The sequence below is a fragment of the Macaca thibetana genome, chromosome 7 (assembly GCF_024542745.1).
Source record: "Macaca thibetana thibetana isolate TM-01 chromosome 7, ASM2454274v1, whole genome shotgun sequence".
NCBI lineage: Eukaryota > Metazoa > Chordata > Mammalia > Primates > Cercopithecidae > Macaca > Macaca thibetana.
This window is the reverse complement of record NC_065584.1, coordinates 35,157,908-35,176,357: the sequence shown is the minus strand read 5'-3', so window position 1 is coordinate 35,176,357 and position 18,450 is coordinate 35,157,908. Positions and strand designations below refer to the sequence as shown.

Sequence of the window (18,450 nt, the reverse complement as noted above, 5' to 3'; positions counted from 1 at the left end):
AAGGTGAGATATTGACAAGTTTCTCAACATCCAACCTCCATTAGTACAGTGCTCTACCATTTTCCAGGTACTTCTAAATGCATTCTATCTCATTTCCACAGCAATCTGGTGAGGTAGATTAGACATGAGGATATCTTAAGCATCCCATCATCTTCATTATCTGCTAGGATTAGTCTCCCATGAATTCAAATAAAACTCTTCCAAAGCCAATCCCTATTTTTAGCCCAATTTCCTATCACTTCTGAAGTGTATTTCCACCATAAATATACAAAGTGTTCCTTTCTAGCAGAGTGACCTGGACAGGTTACTTAAATTCCCTGAGTCTTCCTTTCTTCATCTGTAGAACAGGGTTGCAGTGGAGCCTGTGCATAGGGGTGGAATGGGGACCAGGTGAAAGGAAGCATGTCAACCACTAACAGTGTCTGGCCTACAGTAAGACAGAGTAAATACTACCATCTTATTTTTCTAATGTCACTAATATTCTCTTTTTAAGCTTTTATGTTTAATGTATTTGGTGAAAATTTTAAAATAATTTTGTGTAACCTTAATGCCCAGAAATAACCCCTATTTTGGTGTATTTTCTTCCTTGATTTGTGTGTGTAGCTATGTGTAAGTTCTGCTCAGGCTGCTACAACAAAGTAGCACAGACTGGGTGGCTTAAACTACAGAAATGTGTTTATCACAGTTCTCAAGACTGAGAAATCCAAAATTAAGGTGTCAGCAGATTTGGCTGCTGGTGAGGGCTCTCTTCCTGGCTTGCAGGTGGCCCCTTCTTGCTGTGTCCTTGCAGCAGGATGTGCACTCTAGTCTCTCTTCCTCTTCTTACAAGAACACTAATCCCATCATAAGGGCCTCTCTCATGACCTTATCTAAACCTAATTACCTCCCAAAAGACCCACCTCCAAGTACCACCACACTGGGATCAGGGCTTCAACAATATGAAATTTAGGAAGACACAACATTCATTCCACAACAGGGTGATTTTGCAAATAATGTGATCCTGTAACCTGCCCTTTACCTAAAACAGGGGTCAGTTAAAAAACTAAATTTTTCCTAAACAGAGCCAGATAGTAGACATTGCAGGCTGTGTGAGTCATGTGGTCTATGTCACAACTATTCGATTCTGCCATACAGAAGCAGCTACAGTGCAACACCATAGCAATGTAAACGACACGAGGACCTATGGCCGTGTTTATTTATGAACCGTGAAATCCAATTTCATATAATTTTTCACAAAATACAATTCTTCTTTTAGTTTTTTTTCAGCCACTCAAAAACATAAATACTGTTCTTCACTCATGGGATGTAAAGATCTAGATCACAGGTCTGTATCTGCAGATTGGAATCCCAGGCTGTAGTTTCTGACCCTGTGCTAAACAAAATAATTTAGCACCTGTAATGAAAATTATTGAAATGCTTCAAGAAATCCAGAAAGCTACAGGATAGAGGATTGGGCATGATGGATCTTCAGTTTCGGGGAGAGAGTAAGTTAGAGGAGACTTTGTTTTGGTGCAGCCATGGCAACACAGCAATCTGAATTGTGAATGTTTCTATATCAGGATTGAGTGTTGTGGCGCAAAGGTCAGCAGGTGCCTCCTAAACTATTGGGATTACAGGCGTGAGTCACCATGTGACTTTTTTATAATTAATCTACTTTTCAAAAATCTGACTAAAGAGAATACCAGAGAGAAATTTCAAATTTCTCTCATTTAACTTTCTGGAAAATCAAGTCATTTAGGCATCTGTCCCCACCGTCTTCTGTTGTCTAATCCCATGGTTTGTCCCTAGACATCACTCAACACTGCCTTACCTTCCTGGCCAGTGCAGGCTGCCTGCCCCAGCAAAGTAGCTGCAGTTGAGAAGTTCCCAGGTATAAAAAGGAGGTTAAAATCCTTAGCAGCCCATGACCAGCCAGGACTTGCACTCAGATAGATGTCCTCACTTGCTGGCCAAGGTTCTGCTCAGACCACACTGTCTCTGGATTGTTAGTGCTGAGGGCTTGGTGGTTGCACTGAGACCTGGAGAAGTTCTAGTCCCTAGAGAAAGGCCAAGAGTCTAGCAGTTCCTTCTAGAATTATACATTTAAATTATTAAAACTTTCTCTTCTCAGTTTGCCCCTCTGTTAAATGGGGATGTTAACACCTCAACCCATGGGGCTCAGGGTCTCTGGGCAGCTTCCTCAGCTGGTCATGATGGTTCTCATAAACCCCCTGCGGTGGTCATATGCTTTAACGTTAGCGCTCAGTAGCCTGAGTGAAAGTACAGCCAGATTTATGGATGCACCCGAAGCAGGGAGTGGGGTGCAGCCTCTCGCCAAGGGTTTTGTTTCTTATTTGACCACACGCATTGTTAGAGCCAAGTTAATTGCCTGTATTTGCTTCCTGTGGAAATATTTCACAAGACACCCTGTCAGCCTGGGCCCAGCATTTGCACTTGTGTTTTGCTGATCCATTTAGCTTTTCTGAAAATTTGGGCCAAGACCAAATCTTTCATAAAGGTCTGTGGGCTGTGACCATAGCCCTCAGCTGTTTGCTGTGTTGTTCCAATTTCATAGATTTAGCCTTGTGAGAGGAGAAAAAAATATGGACCATGATTATTTTTTTTAAAGGACTCGGTTCTTTATGCTATGGATTGAATTATCTGTTCCCAACCATGGGGCCTCAAAGGACTTACATTGTCACCTACTTGCTATGTGGTCTGAGGCAAGGGCCTTGACCTTTTGTGCCTTAGTTTCCTCATCTGGGTGATGGGGGTGATGTCTTCTCTACAGCCCGCTAAGGATTTTAGAGAAATCAGATGAGGTAATAGCCCTGAAAAATCTTTGAAAAAGTAAAAAGTGCTGTATATTTGTAAGTGTGAACTCACAAAAATTAATGACTTTAGTACTGTCTGGGTCTCATAATTCCAAGATGGATCCAAAAGAAATTCTCTCAAAATATCTGCCCTTAGATGGGAAAAAACGCCAGAAAAGGATATAAAAACGGAATTTTCAGGTCCTGGAGTGCATCCTAAGGAATCTGAGCTTCTCATCCTGAAGACAGTAGCAAGGCATTGAAGGCTCTTACCTGGAAGAGGGTGAATCCCATGGTGATGGGCAGTGTAGGCTGGAGCCAGGAGAGAGATCCGAATCCTGGGGCATGTCATTTAAAGCTCTGCTGGCAGTTGTTGGTGGAGAGAATTAAACCACAGGAAGTATTGAGAACCTTCAGCTGCCTTGTAGGGCATTTGCCTCTTTCCAAAGCCTTCACAGGCTCTAGAAGAGGTAGGAATCAGCTGCCAGCACAGTGGCTGCTTGGTTTCCCTTTAACAAGTCTCAGAGTACCAAGGATGTTCCAAGGACGATGTCCCTGGATCCATTCAATCATGTATCCATCTGCCCATCCACCCATGTCGTGAACATCCATTCTCCCATTCAAGTTGGGAGACCCTGACCTGTGCGGCCTGATGTTCTGTGCAGAGGGAAATAACGTGGGAAATAGGAGGCCCAGATGGCTTTTTTCACCATCAGGCAGCACATCATTCTAAAAGCACATCATTCATTACAAACAAAACCAACCAGACCTAAGAAAGCACTTCACTGAGATAGGATTGGATTGGAAATCTGTCCTTTAAGTGGACTGATAGTGGAGTAGGATGAGCCAGCCCAGCCCCATTGGCTTTGGTCCTTGCAGTTCCCCACCTCACCTTCCTATTTGTCCCAACCCCACTGCTTTTCTGACCTGTGGTACCTGCTGAGATACCCCACCCTGCCCTGTACCTGGAGTGTCTGGGTCTTCCAGACCTCTGGATTTGAAAGTTCTTTCATGGGAGCAGAAATTCGATCTTCTTTACCTTTTATAAGTTCCTACATCACAAAGGTAATGCTGAATGCTGAATGTCAGCTAAATGCTGACAATTCATTCCAGAATTACAACATTTTCAGCTGTGCCTATCATCAATGAAGCGGGGGACAATTTGTCTCTTAGCTTTCAACTTTGGAGAGGCAACCTTGGGGAGTACACCTAGTAGGTAGTCAAGAAAGGCAGGTTAAATTAAATTCCTACAATGTGCCAATTCAGCAAAACTTAGAAAACCCACTAAGTGTCAGATGTTCTAGGCGCTGTGAATATACAAATGCATAGGTGGGTTCCTTTCCTTAAGTGGCCATTGGTCTGACTTACCACAGCTCTACTTGGCCATGATGAACTCACAAAAGGACCAAAGAGCATGCTCAAGGCCAGAATGAGGTCTGGGTGATAAAAGACCTGAGAAAGATACCGTCAAGTCCACACCCACCATGAGCAGACAAGAAGTCTCTAGCAAAGAGTTTATATTATTACCTAAGTGTAGACGTTTAAATGCAACTTGATTAAGGAATGCAAGGTTTCTACCATTTGCTTTATTTAAAAGCCAAAGCCCAGTGGAGTATGATTTCAGGTTTGCCCAGATTACTCAGAAGGAGAAGTCTTCCCAGCTGTTCATCTTTGCTCCAGTGGTGGAGGTGGTGGCATTGCGTGCCAGTATCACAAGACCACACCAAGTTTCCTGGTATTAATCCTCTATTGGAGGCCATTTCCTGTTAGACTCTCATGCCAGACATATTTTAATAAGGAATTCTGTGACACTGCTTGCTCCAAGAGTTGCTCATTTTATCCTGTGGGTGGTTTTATTTTTGGGAGATGAACAGCAGAGGGAGGGATGCATTTTGCAAAGAATAAATCAGTCGTTTGTGATCAGTTCTGTTTATTACCACACAGACTAGTAGTTCCTGACAGCTACTGAGAGAAGACATCAAAGAGTTCAATTCCAAAATTTCTTGGTTGCTACTTCTGAGCCTAGGTTCCTTACACCAAACCCCATGACCTCCTTGAGGAGGAAAAGGAAAACAGTTTTCTAAGTTAATATCCCTGGCATTTGGGTAGGTGAAAGACAATATGCAAAGCTGTCTTTGAAGCTACCCTTATCTAAGAATAGGGATTGAACAGCATGAAAATACTGTGCCCTTTGGCTAGTTAAATTAAATCTCTTTTTATAGATGCTTTGCAGAGTAAAAGCAAATGATCATTTACTCTCACATCCTCTTATGACCTGGAATGATGCCTTATGTGGAAACAAGGGGCTCCCATGTCCTACTTAGGAGGCTAAGGAAATCCAAAGGGGGTGCTTCTCATTTTAGATCCACATGGTCCCAGGTTGTTCATCCAAAGATGCATCCAGAAGGAGCAACAGCTTCCTATCTTTCACTTATGTGGATGTCCGTATTGCAGTATCTTTTCTGTTGCCTCTTCTATGTTTGTTAAGCAGATACGGATTTGTGATCCACTTCAAGTCCTCACCGCCATGCTGTCCTGCAAGAACCATGCTGAAGAAAAGCTCATTTTCCCTAGGCTTCAGCTAACCATGCCTAAGGTCTGAGGACATTTGGTCAAACATATTCAAATATCTTGAAAGGTGAGGCTCGAGGATACAGACTTATGACTTCCAAAGGGCCCATCAGCCCTCAACACTTTACCAGGTTGGCACCTTGCTTCCAAAGATGTTCACAGCTCCCTTCAAGTATAGATGGCAAGTTGTGCATGGACTGCCTGTTAAGTGAGAAACCAGAGCCTGGGCCATCCCTTGTGTCTTGGCCATTACCATTGCTCACAGCAGTGATAGTGAATGGTACCCGAAAGGGAATCGTAAGCAGTGGTCATACCTACTAGGATGACTCAGATTTAGGACTCAAGAGGAGGCTCCTAACTTTCCTGCACCCACACATGGAGGGACTTTGTCTCAGCCAACCAGTACTGACTCCCCTTTGGATCCAAGTGAAGGACAATGAAAAGCAGCACATCAATGTGAGAAGAGCATGAGCTTGGGGGTCACACAGCTCTGGGTTCAAATTCTGGCTCCATACTTACCTTGGGTAAGCCACCTGACCTGTTAGAGTTTCAGTATCTTCATTTGTAAAATGGGGGTGTTTAAACCTAAACACTGCTTCAGAGCAAACATCACCAACAACTAAAATAGTACAGCTAGACTCTGCTCCCAAATCCTCTTTGCTTCTTTCTCCAGAATCTCTCTCATCCCACAAATCATCCCTTGCAAGGACAGTCACAGCATGAAATTATTATTGCCACTTGACATGTATAATCATTTTTGTAGTGCTTCCACTTCTACTTCCACATTTAATTGTGTGATTGACAGGACTAGAAAGGTGAGCCTTTGGCTACCAGTCCAGTTCCTTCTCCATCACCCCACACAGCAACACCACATTCTGTCCACACAGCCTCATTTTCCTTCAAGAGACTACATGGGACCCAAAAGCTCCCAAAGTCTGGATGTGATTCTAGGCAGCTTAGGTATGGAGGGCAGAAATGAGGCACACACACCTGTGAAAAGAAAAATAGGATACTTGAAAATCACAAGAAGAGCTCTTGGCCGCTGTGCAATGCTCCAGCCGAGTGGTTCTCCACTCCAGGAGGACGTTCTGAAGCTGGGAAGTGAGATCTGTGCTGTCTTAGGAGCCCACAGCAAAGGAGAGGACATAAGGGTCTTCTTGAGGAGTTCAGCTGCGTGCTTGCAGCCCAGGGCCCCAGTCATTTGTCTGATTACCTTCCCCACCTCTTGAGAGAGTCACTGTGTTTTGTCAAAAAGAAAGGAGATTTCCAAATGAGGACTCTCATAGCAAAATATTGATTTTCAGCAGGTGTGGTTTTGAGACAGTTTGTACTGCATGCTCTCTCCAGCTCTCACTGTGCCTCGGACTCTATTGATTCTAGTTGGTTTTGATCCTGCTTTAGCATCCCAGGCAAGCAGAGGTCCCCTGGCCCAAGAAGAGAAAATGAAGGTGGAGTGGCTCATCGGGGTAACATCCCTGCACTACAGCCGTCAACCACTCCAGGGATATGATGCCTCCCACTGCTGAGGACTCTAGCTAAGACACCAGTGTGATTTAGAGCCCTGAAGCATTGGTTTATCATCATATAGAGAACCACCCTCATCCTCTTTGGAGGAGGTGCCTCTCCACTGCATCCCAAGATGGGAGTGACCTCTGGTAGTTCTGCTTATTCATAGTCAACTCGGTCATCTCTGTTGCATAAAGAGAGAGAGAGAGAGGGCAAGAAAGAGACTAAGAGGGAGGGAGAGATGAAGGAAGTGGGAAGGGAAGGAAGAAGATAAGGCAAGACAAAATAAAACAAGACAAGACAAAGCAAGAAAGAGAGAGAGCACGCGAGCAAGTGAGCGCGCTTTTTCTCCATCCCCTTAGGAATTTACTCTCAGCAGGGGCTTGGCTTGGCTGGTTTTGCCAGTGACTCCCTTGCACTTTGCAGATTCTGAATATACATTTCCCTTAAGACTGGTTGTCTGCAGAATAGGGGAAACAAATCAGCACCCCCATAAATCAGCAGAGGTCACTGCCAAGAGCTTTGTACACTTGCTGTCCCTGGCAGAGATAAACTCATTGCATTTGGGAAATGGCCAAAGACCCTGAGTCCAATCTTAATTCTCATTCCCAGAAAAATCTCAGTTCTCTGTTCACCCACTCCCTGTTTACTGTCTTTGTGTTTCCTAGACAAAGCTGGCAAGGAGGAAAGAACACAGTTCCATAACTGGATCATCAAAGGCTGCATTTTGTTGCTTGGGGGAGGAGTTGCAGGGCAGGAAAGAGTCACAGATCCCTAGGCTGTGGAAAAGAGAGGCCCAGGCCAGAGGGAGGCTGAAGCTATGAGGTCTGTACAGGGTGTGAGAGATCCGCAGAGGTTCTCAGATTCTGTTTTTCTCAGACCGGCACCTTGGAGCTGCTATTATTGCTGTGGTTGGTTGCTCCCTTGAAGGGTGGTTGAGGCTGTTATAATGGTGGGCAAGGGCTAGCAATGGGTTTGGCACGGTAAGACCACCTCACAGGATTCATCCTCCAATAGGTTGTGTTCTTATCCTCTCATGTTTCCCCCCACATCCTCACCTTGGTATCTGGCTTTGGAGTTGGCCATATGCCATGGAGAAGATGGGAGTGGTGCCTAAACTGCTCCTCTGACCACATGGGCCTCCTGAGAATGGACCACCTCTCTCTGCTGCCCTTTCCTCCTTGCCCCTTGATTGTCTTTCTCCTCTGATAGATCAGACTGTGAAGCTGCAAGACCAGACCCTCCCTCCCGGCAATTCCCACAGAATTAGGAGACATAATTCTGTCTGTCTACTCAGATCTTTCCACTTTGATGAGAATCTTTCTGGTTGGTAGACCACCATTCCCCACTTGTAGCAGGATATGTCATCCCCGGGTACACCCATTCATACCCTGTGCCTGTACTTCATCTCTGCAGCCCTTAGCAGAATTGGCTAAATGCATCTCTGTGCAAAGTCTATCTTGCCTAGTTGGATCTATGCTTTATGACATTGGGGACCTATTTGTCTTATTCAGGCTGTTATCTCAGTGTCTGACACAGTGTCCTGGCACCTAGTAAATGCTCAATAACTATTTGCTGAATATTATTTTGATTCAATGTTTAGGCATCTGCTTTATCCTGCTCTATTTTGATTGGCAAGTTCTTTCTCTTCATGAACCAGGCTTTTCCTTCCTACAGTGAGTCTATAGGAATTAGCTGGATCAGAGGGGAAATTTGTTGCTGAGCCAGAAAAGCTGGCTAGGAGAGGCTTCCTCACTGCTCATGGGGCAGCAGAGGGGTATTGTGAGATATTGATTGGGGATTTCAATTCCTTTGAGAAGTCAGAACAAGAAGCAGGGAATTGTTGTTTTGGAGAAGGGTCTGGAGAGGGTCCAGGCACTATGATAGGCTTTTCCAGATGACTCAGGAGCCACCTGGCTCTGTCAGCCAGAAAGAAGCGATGCCTGATACAAGGAGGCAATGTGTCATTTTTACTCTGGACTAACATTTGTACCTAAGCTTTAAATGTTAGAATAATTTGGCCGGGTGTGGTGGCTCATGGCTGTAATCCTAGCACTTTGGGGGGCCGAGGCAGGTGAATCACTTGAGGCCAGAGGCTTGAGACCAGCCTGGCCAACGTGGTGAAACACTGTCTCTACTAAAAAATATATTAAAATTAGCCAGGCATGGTGGTTCATGCTTGTAATCCCAGCTACTTGGGAGGCTTAGGCAGGAGAATTGCTTGAACCCGTGAGGTGAAGGTTGCCATGAGTCAAGATCACACCACTGCACTCCAGCCTGGGCAACAGAGCAAAGACTCCATCTCAAAAAAAAAAAAAAAAAAAAAAAAAAACAGAACAATTTGAAGAGATGATAAATGAAAGCAAAGACCAATGATACCCCTCAGCCTGGGCTCCGAGACCATTAGGGATGGCTGAGCCAAGATACTCATGCTCCTCTGAGCTGAGTGTAATCCTCATTCTCCTTCTGTGCAGAGAGCAGGAATTTGATGCAGTCATAAACCCAAACAAGTATGGAGCCAGTAAACTCGCTGAACATTAAATTCCAACAGACATTTCAGTGAACATGTATATTCGACTAACATCTGACCCTGTGCTAGACACTATGCATCTGTAAAAGATAAACACATACTGTTCCTCAAGGCACTTAAGAGTGAGCTGGATTTTTGACTAAAATTTTCAGAAAAACACTGAGTGAAGTATGTTCACACTAAGTTTGTTAAATCAGAATACGTCTGAACTATCCAAGTAGTATCAGAACCAGGCCACTATTTGAGGCCGGGCGTAGTGGCTCACGCCTGTAATCCCAGCACTTTGGGAGGCTCAGATGGGCAGATCACTTAAGGCCAGGAGTTTGAGACCAGCCTGGCCAACATGGTGAAACCTCATCTGTACTAAAAATACAAAAATTAGCTGGGTGTGGTGGTATGCAACTGTAGTCCCAGCTATTCAGGAGGCTGAGGCACGAGAATCACTTGAACCTGGGAGGCAGAAGTTGCAGTGAACTGAGATCGCACCACTGCCTGAGTGACAGAGCGAGACTTTGTCTCAAAAAAAAAAAAAAAAAGAACCAAGCCACTGTTTAATTTCATTTGAGTCCTTCCAGTGGGTTTATTCCCATTAGTTGGGTAACTCCCCTGCTTTTGTAAATATGAGGGTATCTCAGGAAGAATAAGTCCCAAAACAAGATTCCTTGGGTTCCAACCAAAGATGAAACCAAGAGGTCCTCACATGTGACCAAGACATTTTCTGCTTTCTACTTTCACTTTCTTTTTGTTTATTTTTTAAATTGAGATGTAAAAGTTGTATGTAGTTATGGTATACAGCAGGAAATTTTGATATATGTATACATTGTGGAATGTTTAAATCAAGCCATTTAACATATGCATGGCCTCACACACTTATTGTTTATAGTGAGAACACTTAAAATCTACTCTCTTAGCAATTTTCAAGTATGTAATATATTGATTCTAACTTCATTCTCTAGTCACCATGATGTTTAAGGGAACTCTTGAACTTATTCTCTCTCTCTAATTAAAATGTGGTGTCCTTTGACCAATGTCTCCCCAGTCCTTCCCACTCCCCACCAGCCCCTGGTAGAACTGCCATTCTGCTCTCTGCTTCTGTGAGTGTGATTGTCTTCCATTCCATATACAGGCACACCTCGTTTTATTGCACTTCCCTTTACTATGCCTTATAGATACTGTGTTTTTTACAAATTGAAGGTTCACGGCAACCTCGCATCAAGTGAGTCTATCAGCACCATTTTTCCAATAACGTGTGCTCACTTTGTGTCTGTGTCACAATTTGGTAATTCTTGCAACATTAAGCTTTTTTATTATGATTATATTTTCATGGTGTTCTGTGGTTGGTGATCTTCAATGTTACTGTTGTAATTGCTCTGGGGGTGCCCAACTGCACCCGTATGAGACAATGAACTTAATCAATACATGTTGTGTGTGTTTGTTTTCTGACTGCTTTACCAACCAGCCATTCCCCCTATCTCTTTCCCTCTCCTTGGGCCTCTCTATTCCCTGAAATGACAGCTATATTGAAATTGGGCTAGTTAATAACTCTGCAGTGGTCTCTAAGTGTTCAAGCAAAAGTAACAGTCACATGTCTCTAACTTTAAATCAAAAACTAGAAATGATTAAGCTTAGTGAGGAAGGCATGTTGAAAGCCAAGGTACACTGAAAGCTAGGCCGCTTGTGCCAAACAGCCAAGGTGTGAATACAAAGTAAAGGTTATTGAAGATTAAACATGCTACTCCAGAGAACACACAAATGATAAGAAAGCAAAACAACCTTATTGCTGATGTGGAGACAATTTCGGTGGTCTGAATAGAAGATCCAATCAGACACAACATTCCCTTAAGCCAAAGCCTAATCCAGAGCAAGGACCTACCTTGCTTCAAGTCTGTGAAGGCTGAAAGAGGTGAGGAAGCTGCAGTAGAAAAGTTTGAAGCTAGCAGAGGTTGGTTCAAGTCCATAACATAGAAGTGCAAAGGGAAATAGCAAGTACTGATATAGAAGCTGCAGCACGTTATCCAGAAGATCTAGCTAAGATCATTGATGAAGGCAGCTGCACTAAACAACAGATTTTCAGTGTAAACACCCTTATATTGGAAGAAGATAAATCTAGGGTTTTCATAGCTAGAGAAGAGAAGTCAATGCCTGGCTTCAAAGCTTCAAAGGACAGGCTGACTCTCTTGCTAGGGGTAATGCAGCTGGTGACTATAAGTTGACACCAATGCTCATTTACTATTCTGAAAATCCTAAGGCCTTTAAGAATGATGCTAAATCTATTCTGCCTGTGTTCTATAAATGGAACAACAAAGTCTGGATGGCAGCACATCTGTTTGCAGCATGATCTACTGAATACTTTAAGGCCACTGTTGAGACCTACTGCTGAGGAAAAAAAAAAAATATTTCTTTCCAAATGTTACTGTTCATTGACAATGCACCAAGCCATCCAAGAGCTCTGATGGAGATGTACAAGGAGATTAATGTTGTTTTCATGACTGCTAACACAACATCCATGCTGTAGCCTATGGATCAAGAAGTAATTTCAACTTTTCAGGTCTTATCATTTAAGAAATACATTTCCTAAAGCTATACCTGTCACAGAGAGTGATTCCTCTGATGGATTTGGGCAAAGTAAATCAAAACCCTTCTAGAAAGGATTCACCCTTCTGGTTGCCATTAAGAACATTCGTGTTTCATGGAAAGAAGTAAACATATCAACATTAATGGGAGTTTGGAAGAAGTTGATTCCAGCCCTCATGGATGACTTTGAGAAGTTCAAGATCCCAGTGTAGAAAGTAACTGCAGATGTGGTGGAAATAGCAAGAGAACTAGATTTAGAAATAGAGCCTGAACATGTGACTGAATTGCTACAACCTTATGATAAAACTTTAGTGAATGAGGAGTTGCTTCCTATGGAAGAGTAAAGAAAGTGGTTTCTTGAGAATGGAATCTACTCCTAATGAAGATGCTGTGAACACTGTCGAGATGACAGCAAAGAATTTAGAATATTACATCAACATAGTTGATAAAGCAGCAGCAGAATTTGACAGGATTGACTGTAATTTTGAAAGAAGTTCAACTGTGGGTAAAATGCCATCAAACAGCATCACACCCTACAGAGAAATCCTTTGCGAAAGGAAGAGTCAATGGATGTAACAAACTTCATTGTCTTATTTTTAAGAAATTGCCATAGTCACCCCAGTCTTCAACAATCACCACCCTAACCAGTCAGCATCCAACAATATCAAGAGAAGACCCTCCTCCAGCAAAAAGATTAGGACTCACTGAAGGCTCAGATGATCCTTAGTATTTTAACAATAAAGTAATTTTTAATTAAGGTATGTACCTTGTTTTTTTAGACATAATGTTATTGCACACATCATTGACTCCATATAGTGTAAACATAATTTTTATGTGTACTGGGAAACCAAATATTTCTTATGACTTGCTTTATTGTGGTGGTCTAGAACCAAACCCACAATATCTCCAAGTTCTCCCTACTTAAGTGAAGACACGTGGTATTTTGTCTTTCTGTACCTGGCTTATTTCACTTAACATAATGTTCTCCAGGTTTGTTCATGTTGTCACAAATGATAGGATTTCCTTCTTTGCTAATGCCGAATAGTATTCCATTATGCCCATATACTGCATTTCCTTTACCCATTTATCTATTCATTGATGGACGCATAGGTTGACTCCATATCTTGGCTACTGTGCTCTCCCTTTCTTTTGTGCTGGGTAAGGAGTGAGTCTTGGTGAATCCTTGTCATTGCTCTGGGTTTTTCTGGCCAGACATCTCTAAAATGTGTCCCCCAGCTGATGGGAGGTCTCTGCCTCCTCCTTCCGTCCCTTCCCTGGAAAGAGCACCAAGGAAGAGGTCCTTAATGACCAGTCCTGCCTCTCAGCTGAGCACTCTCCTCCTCCCTGACCAGCTCTCCATTCCCCTCACCACTAGGGCCTTTGTCTGGCTTCGTGGGAAGAACAATGAGCATACATGGGAGAAGGTGCTTCTTCCATCAGGACAGCCACTAACTAACGAGCCCACCATCCCCAGTGAAGGCCAACCTCCCTCCTAACACATTCTGTCTTGGAACAGCCAAGCTTTCCTATGCAGCTGAGCTGAATTCCACTTCAATGGATAAATAATATTTTGTCCACTGACAAGTCCTCTTTTCTAATGGACCAGGATTTTCCTACCCTTGATGGGGACAGATCTGTTTGGAAGGGACCGCAAGTTTCTGGGAATTAGCTGGAAATCAGGGGTGAAATTATTGGCCAAGGCCAGAATGTGTAACAGATGCCCCTGGGAGCCGAGGAGAAGAGGTGGCACCTTGCTGCAGTACCTACGCCTCCTGGGTGTTAGTTACATATCCTGTGATGTGGTTGCCAAGAACTCCTTCCAGGACGAGGTTGTGGCCCTGAAATGCACAAACTGACCCAATTGCATTATTGCCTGTTTTTTTAAATTAAACTTTTTATTTTGAGATACGCATCAATTCTGATGCAGTTGTAGGAAATAATGTGCTGTTTACCCAGTTTGCCCCAAAGGGAACATCTTGCAAAACTATAGTGCAATATCACAGCTGTGATATTGACATGGCTACAATCCCCTGATTTTATTCATATTTCCCAATTTTACTTGTGCCCCATGTATGTATGTGTGCATTTAGTTCTATACAACTTTATCACATGTGTTAAGATGTGTCAAAATACGGAACCATTCTGTCACCATGAAGATCCTTCCTGTTGCCTTTTATTACCACACCTCCCTCGTTCCCTCTCCTCCATCTTTAAGCCCAGCAACTACTAATCTGTTCTTTGTCTCTATAATTTGTCATTTCAAGACTGTTACATAAATGAAATAATATGGTTTATAATCTGGAGCTTGGCTTTTTCACTCATCCTAATTCCCCTGAGATTCATCCAAGTTGTTAGGTGGAAGAACAGTTTGTTCCTCCTCATTGCCGTGTCTGGTTTTAATCATTAAGCACACCAACATGGCACTCAAGCCCAGTTACAAATCCTTTGGGACATGATCCTCAGGGATCTTTTATTCTAATAGAGCCCATATGTTTTGTTTGGTGCTTCTGAGTTTGGTGGGGGAGGGGGTGGGACATGTTGCAAGTTCTTCCAGGTACACGCAAACATACCTAGGTTCCTTCGTCTCTTTCCCCAAAACAGTGATCAATTGGATTGTAATATTCTTTAGCACTGGTTGACAGCCCTTCCTTGTGTCTCCTTGTCACCTTTCTCCCCAGGAGCACATCTACAAGCTGATGAAGAGTGACAGCTATGCCCGCTTCCTCCGGTCAAATGCTTATCAGGACTTGCTGCTGGCCAAGAAGAAGGTATCTTTGGGAAGGGCAAGCTTGCTCTTCTTAGCACTGTTGACTCTTGCCTGCTGCTTGCTGCTGGTTTGAAATGAGAATATCATCCCTTGGGTTTTATTTATTTCCTTTTTTCTTCTTTCCCTTCTCTATCTGCTCCCATTCTAATGGAAAACAGTTAGAATTGTCACCACCCCAGCCCCACTGCAAGGTCCAGGATGGGGCATCCTGCCTCATCCCTATTGCCTCTCGCTGCATGTCCTGCCCATGGTGGGGTAGGGGGTGGGTACATAGGGTGACAAAACGGCAAGGCCACAGTGGCTCAGCATAGGAGGGCAGGGCTGGCAGTAACACGTGTAAAACCCTTAGGACACCGGAGAGAGCCCCTCACTGCAAAGTCCAGCCCCCTCACCTCAGACTTCTCTCCCTGACCAGCCCAGAGAGGAGTATGAGGCCAGGGTTGGGGCAGTTCCCTCACTGGACAGAAAGCCTTGTTGGTTTCAAGAGCACGATCAAGTACCTGAAGTCATCCTGGGGTTTCTCCCTCCTTGACACCCCTTTCCTCTCCCTCACCTGCCCCACGGTGTTGCCTTTCTCTCTTAACCAAGAAGTAACTGCACCCAGCTCCTTCCTCCTTCTCCTTAGAACTCGGCCATGGTTCCTTGCAGCCCATAGAGTCACGGATTTGGGGCGCAGGGGCCCTCAGCATGCAGGTGAGGGGTGACAGAAGCAGGGATGAACTCAGCTAGAGTCCTGGGAAGAGTGGAGGAAGAGCAGGCAGGAGAATAGGGTCCAGGAAGGGAATGGAGGGCAAGAGAGAGGGCTCCTGGTTTCAGTACACCTGCCCACCCTTTGTGCTTTTCAGTTCTGATCTGAGGCCCATGTGTGGTTAAGTGTGGCTCAACTTGCACCACACCCCATGACTTCTGTGCCATGGCACTTAGGAGCACATGCAACCCTTTCTTCTCCCTCCTGGCCTCCCGGCCCCAGGTCCTAAGCACGTGGTTGCCCATCACACGCTCTCCGTTGGGCTGCCTCTCAGCCACGCAAGCCTTCTCTCTGTGTGCTGTCACCCTCATGTGCCAGGATCCTGTCTGCGTATCTGGTTGGGACCACACAACTCCAGAGTCCTGGAGAGCGTTTATACCCTGCTCTCCTGCCCTTGTGTAGCCCTGGGAAGAGGCCACAGAGTCTGAGAAAGGGAAGAGGACTTCTGGGGCATCCCGATTGTCAGCAGCCCAGCTCTCTGGGTTTCCTGCATCCCTCCCCTCAGGCGTGGCTACTGTGATGGGCAGTGTGGAGCCTGGCCTCCTGTCGACTCCCCTGATGGAGGATGTCAGTGGAGGGGCTCCTTTGGAGGAGGCTGACGCCCTCACACATGGCTCTAATGCCCATTTTTTCTAAGAACTAGAGGAAAGAAAAGTTACAGGAACTTTTGATAACTCCAGCCCAGATCTCATGGGTGAAGGTCAAAGTAAGTTTTTCTTATTTTCTGTGGCTCAAGACACCTGACCTGATCACAATTTGGTGACTTTCTAAGGCTCTGTCAGTTTGACCAATCTGGGCCTGTCTACACAGCTTGAAGAAGAGAAGCTAGAGGCCATTCATTCTCCTTGTGGGTTTGAACACAAAGGAAAAATGCACCCCAAACCCTGCAGATCTGTGTGCAGACCCTGTGGTTGCAGATCCTCCCTTCCAAGAAGAAAGCCTCTCAGAGGAGGTCATTCGAGTGAGGAAGGAACTGGCAACCTGTCTGGGAAAAGTTCCTTAGAATTATCCTCCCAGCTCCCGGAGTAAGGGATGTTCTTGAGACAGAAAGCCCTTGCAGATACCAACAACATCTCAACACCGAGTTGTTTCCCAAAACAGTGACAAAATGTGCTTCCTCCTTCTATTTCTTCCTGAGAGTTTCCACGTGTGGATCTGATTTGTAACTCGGCACTTTCAGGTAGGCCTAGAGTATTCTTCCAATTTCAGGGACGGGTTCACCGTATCCAGGTCGTAAAAGGTATGTGAGATTCACAGCCTCCAGTGGAGAGAGGGAATATGAATCGGCCTCACTTTTCTGCTGAGAACTGACCTGGACGGAGTCTTGAGGCACAGCCTTCTGATCCTTTATCCCTAATTCCGCCTCTTTTCTAATATTTTCAAAATAAATGGTAGTCACACTGAAGAACCAGGTTCTCAGGGCGTAGGTGAGCTGAGTCCTGAGGGCTACTCTAGGAAACTTCAGTACCAATGATGATGGTTTTCCAGGCAGCTCAATGGCCAGTGCAAGGCAGAGGAGCCCAAGTGAGCCAGACCAGTGGCCACCCTCTGTGAGCCAGAGGACAAGAATGATAGGCCGAGAATGACAGCTGCAGGGCCCAGGACTGGCCTGACTTGAGCCGAGTGTATGCCACCCAGGCTGGCCACAGGGTTCAAGCTGAGTCCTGCCATCCCCAGAATAGACTTGGTACCCGGGGCCAAGCATGAGTCCTTCCATTCCTAGTGCAAGAAGAAAGCCCAGCCCAACTCTGTGGTGGCGTGTCATTTGTGTTTATTTTCCTTCTGCAACCTCCTGTCTGTCTTCCGGCAGCCAGCTGAGCTGACAAGGGGCCCAGCTGCCAAGGAAGCCCCCTGACTTCATCCACACAGGCGGCTGCCTTTGGTCTGTCCCCTCTGCTTTCAGCACAGTCCGCACACCCACAGACACCAGGCTGCCTCTTCAGCTCCCTCATTTCAGTATTTGCTGGGTGTATGTGTGTGTCTATGTGAGTGTGTGCACTCTCTGAACTTCTCAGCCTCGGGCTCAGGACCCTGGAATGGGCTCCAGGATATACTAGCAGGTATTTAGGTGGTCATTCTACTCTCCCGGAACCCCTGCAGGTAGGAAATGTGGGGTGAAGGGAAGGTCAGGAGCACCCCATACCTCTCTTCCTCCTGTAGTAGAAGGAGGCTAGGCCTGGAAGGACATTCGAGGGCTTTGCCTCTCCTCACCCCTGTTCTGGGCACCCCAGCTAAGAGTTCCCCACGATGGTTTCTGAGCTTCCTCTAGCCTGTTGTATGTACATCTTGGCAGGTGTTAGGTCACCTTTTGGATACTGAGAAAACATTTTCTGTTTCTCAGAACAATCCCCATGTTATTGTCTTCTGAGACCCTAGTCCATGGCAAAGGCTATGAGTAGACCCTCCTTGCTCTAAGGACACAGAACGACGGTCACTAGGAAGCCACTGAAGTTAGCAATCTTTCTGGCCGCCTCTGGGCGGGGAATCTCGAGAGAGAAAACAGTCCTAAGGCAGATTCATGGATGAGTAGATGACTTCACTTCCCCAGCAGCCACTTCCTGACGTCCCTCCCACACCCCGCTGGCCCTCGGAGCTAGTCTGTTCTGTGTCAGGACTTGGGGCCCCCACCCCCAGGACTCCTGCCTGTGGGCACAGCAGGTTGAAAGCAGCAAGCAAGCTGCTCAAACCCACCGACTGTGGTCCTGTGCAAAGTCGTGATGGTTCTGATCCAAGCCCCGCAAGCACAATTCACGGCCCCTGGAGAAGCAAAGCCCCGTCTCTGCTCGCTGCTCCAAGGAGGTGGCACCATTTCCCGTGGGCTTCTGTCTTCTGTGTCTCCCACTGACTCTTCCAACAGCTCTGGCTGCTTCTCTTTTCCCACTTTTCACCCCATTTTGCTTTGGTTTTTGTTATTCTTTAGCTGCGGCTGCTGCTGTTTGGAAACCACGTGTAAGCTGAAGAT

At 45.3% G+C, this 18,450-nt stretch overlaps 1 protein-coding gene across 13 annotated transcripts in view; it reads left to right on the top strand.

The window, feature by feature from the left end:
• The window catches only part of RGS6 (regulator of G protein signaling 6), a 626,535-nt gene that overhangs the window by 580,909 nt on the left and 27,176 nt on the right, over positions 1-18,450 (top strand). For all 13 annotated transcript variants that reach the window (XM_050798808.1, XM_050798809.1, XM_050798805.1 and 10 more), the window contains exon 16: positions 14,652-14,741. In XM_050798808.1, the coding sequence (XP_050654765.1) occupies positions 14,652-14,741 (90 nt within the window). The remainder of the gene's footprint in view (positions 1-14,651; positions 14,742-18,450) is intronic.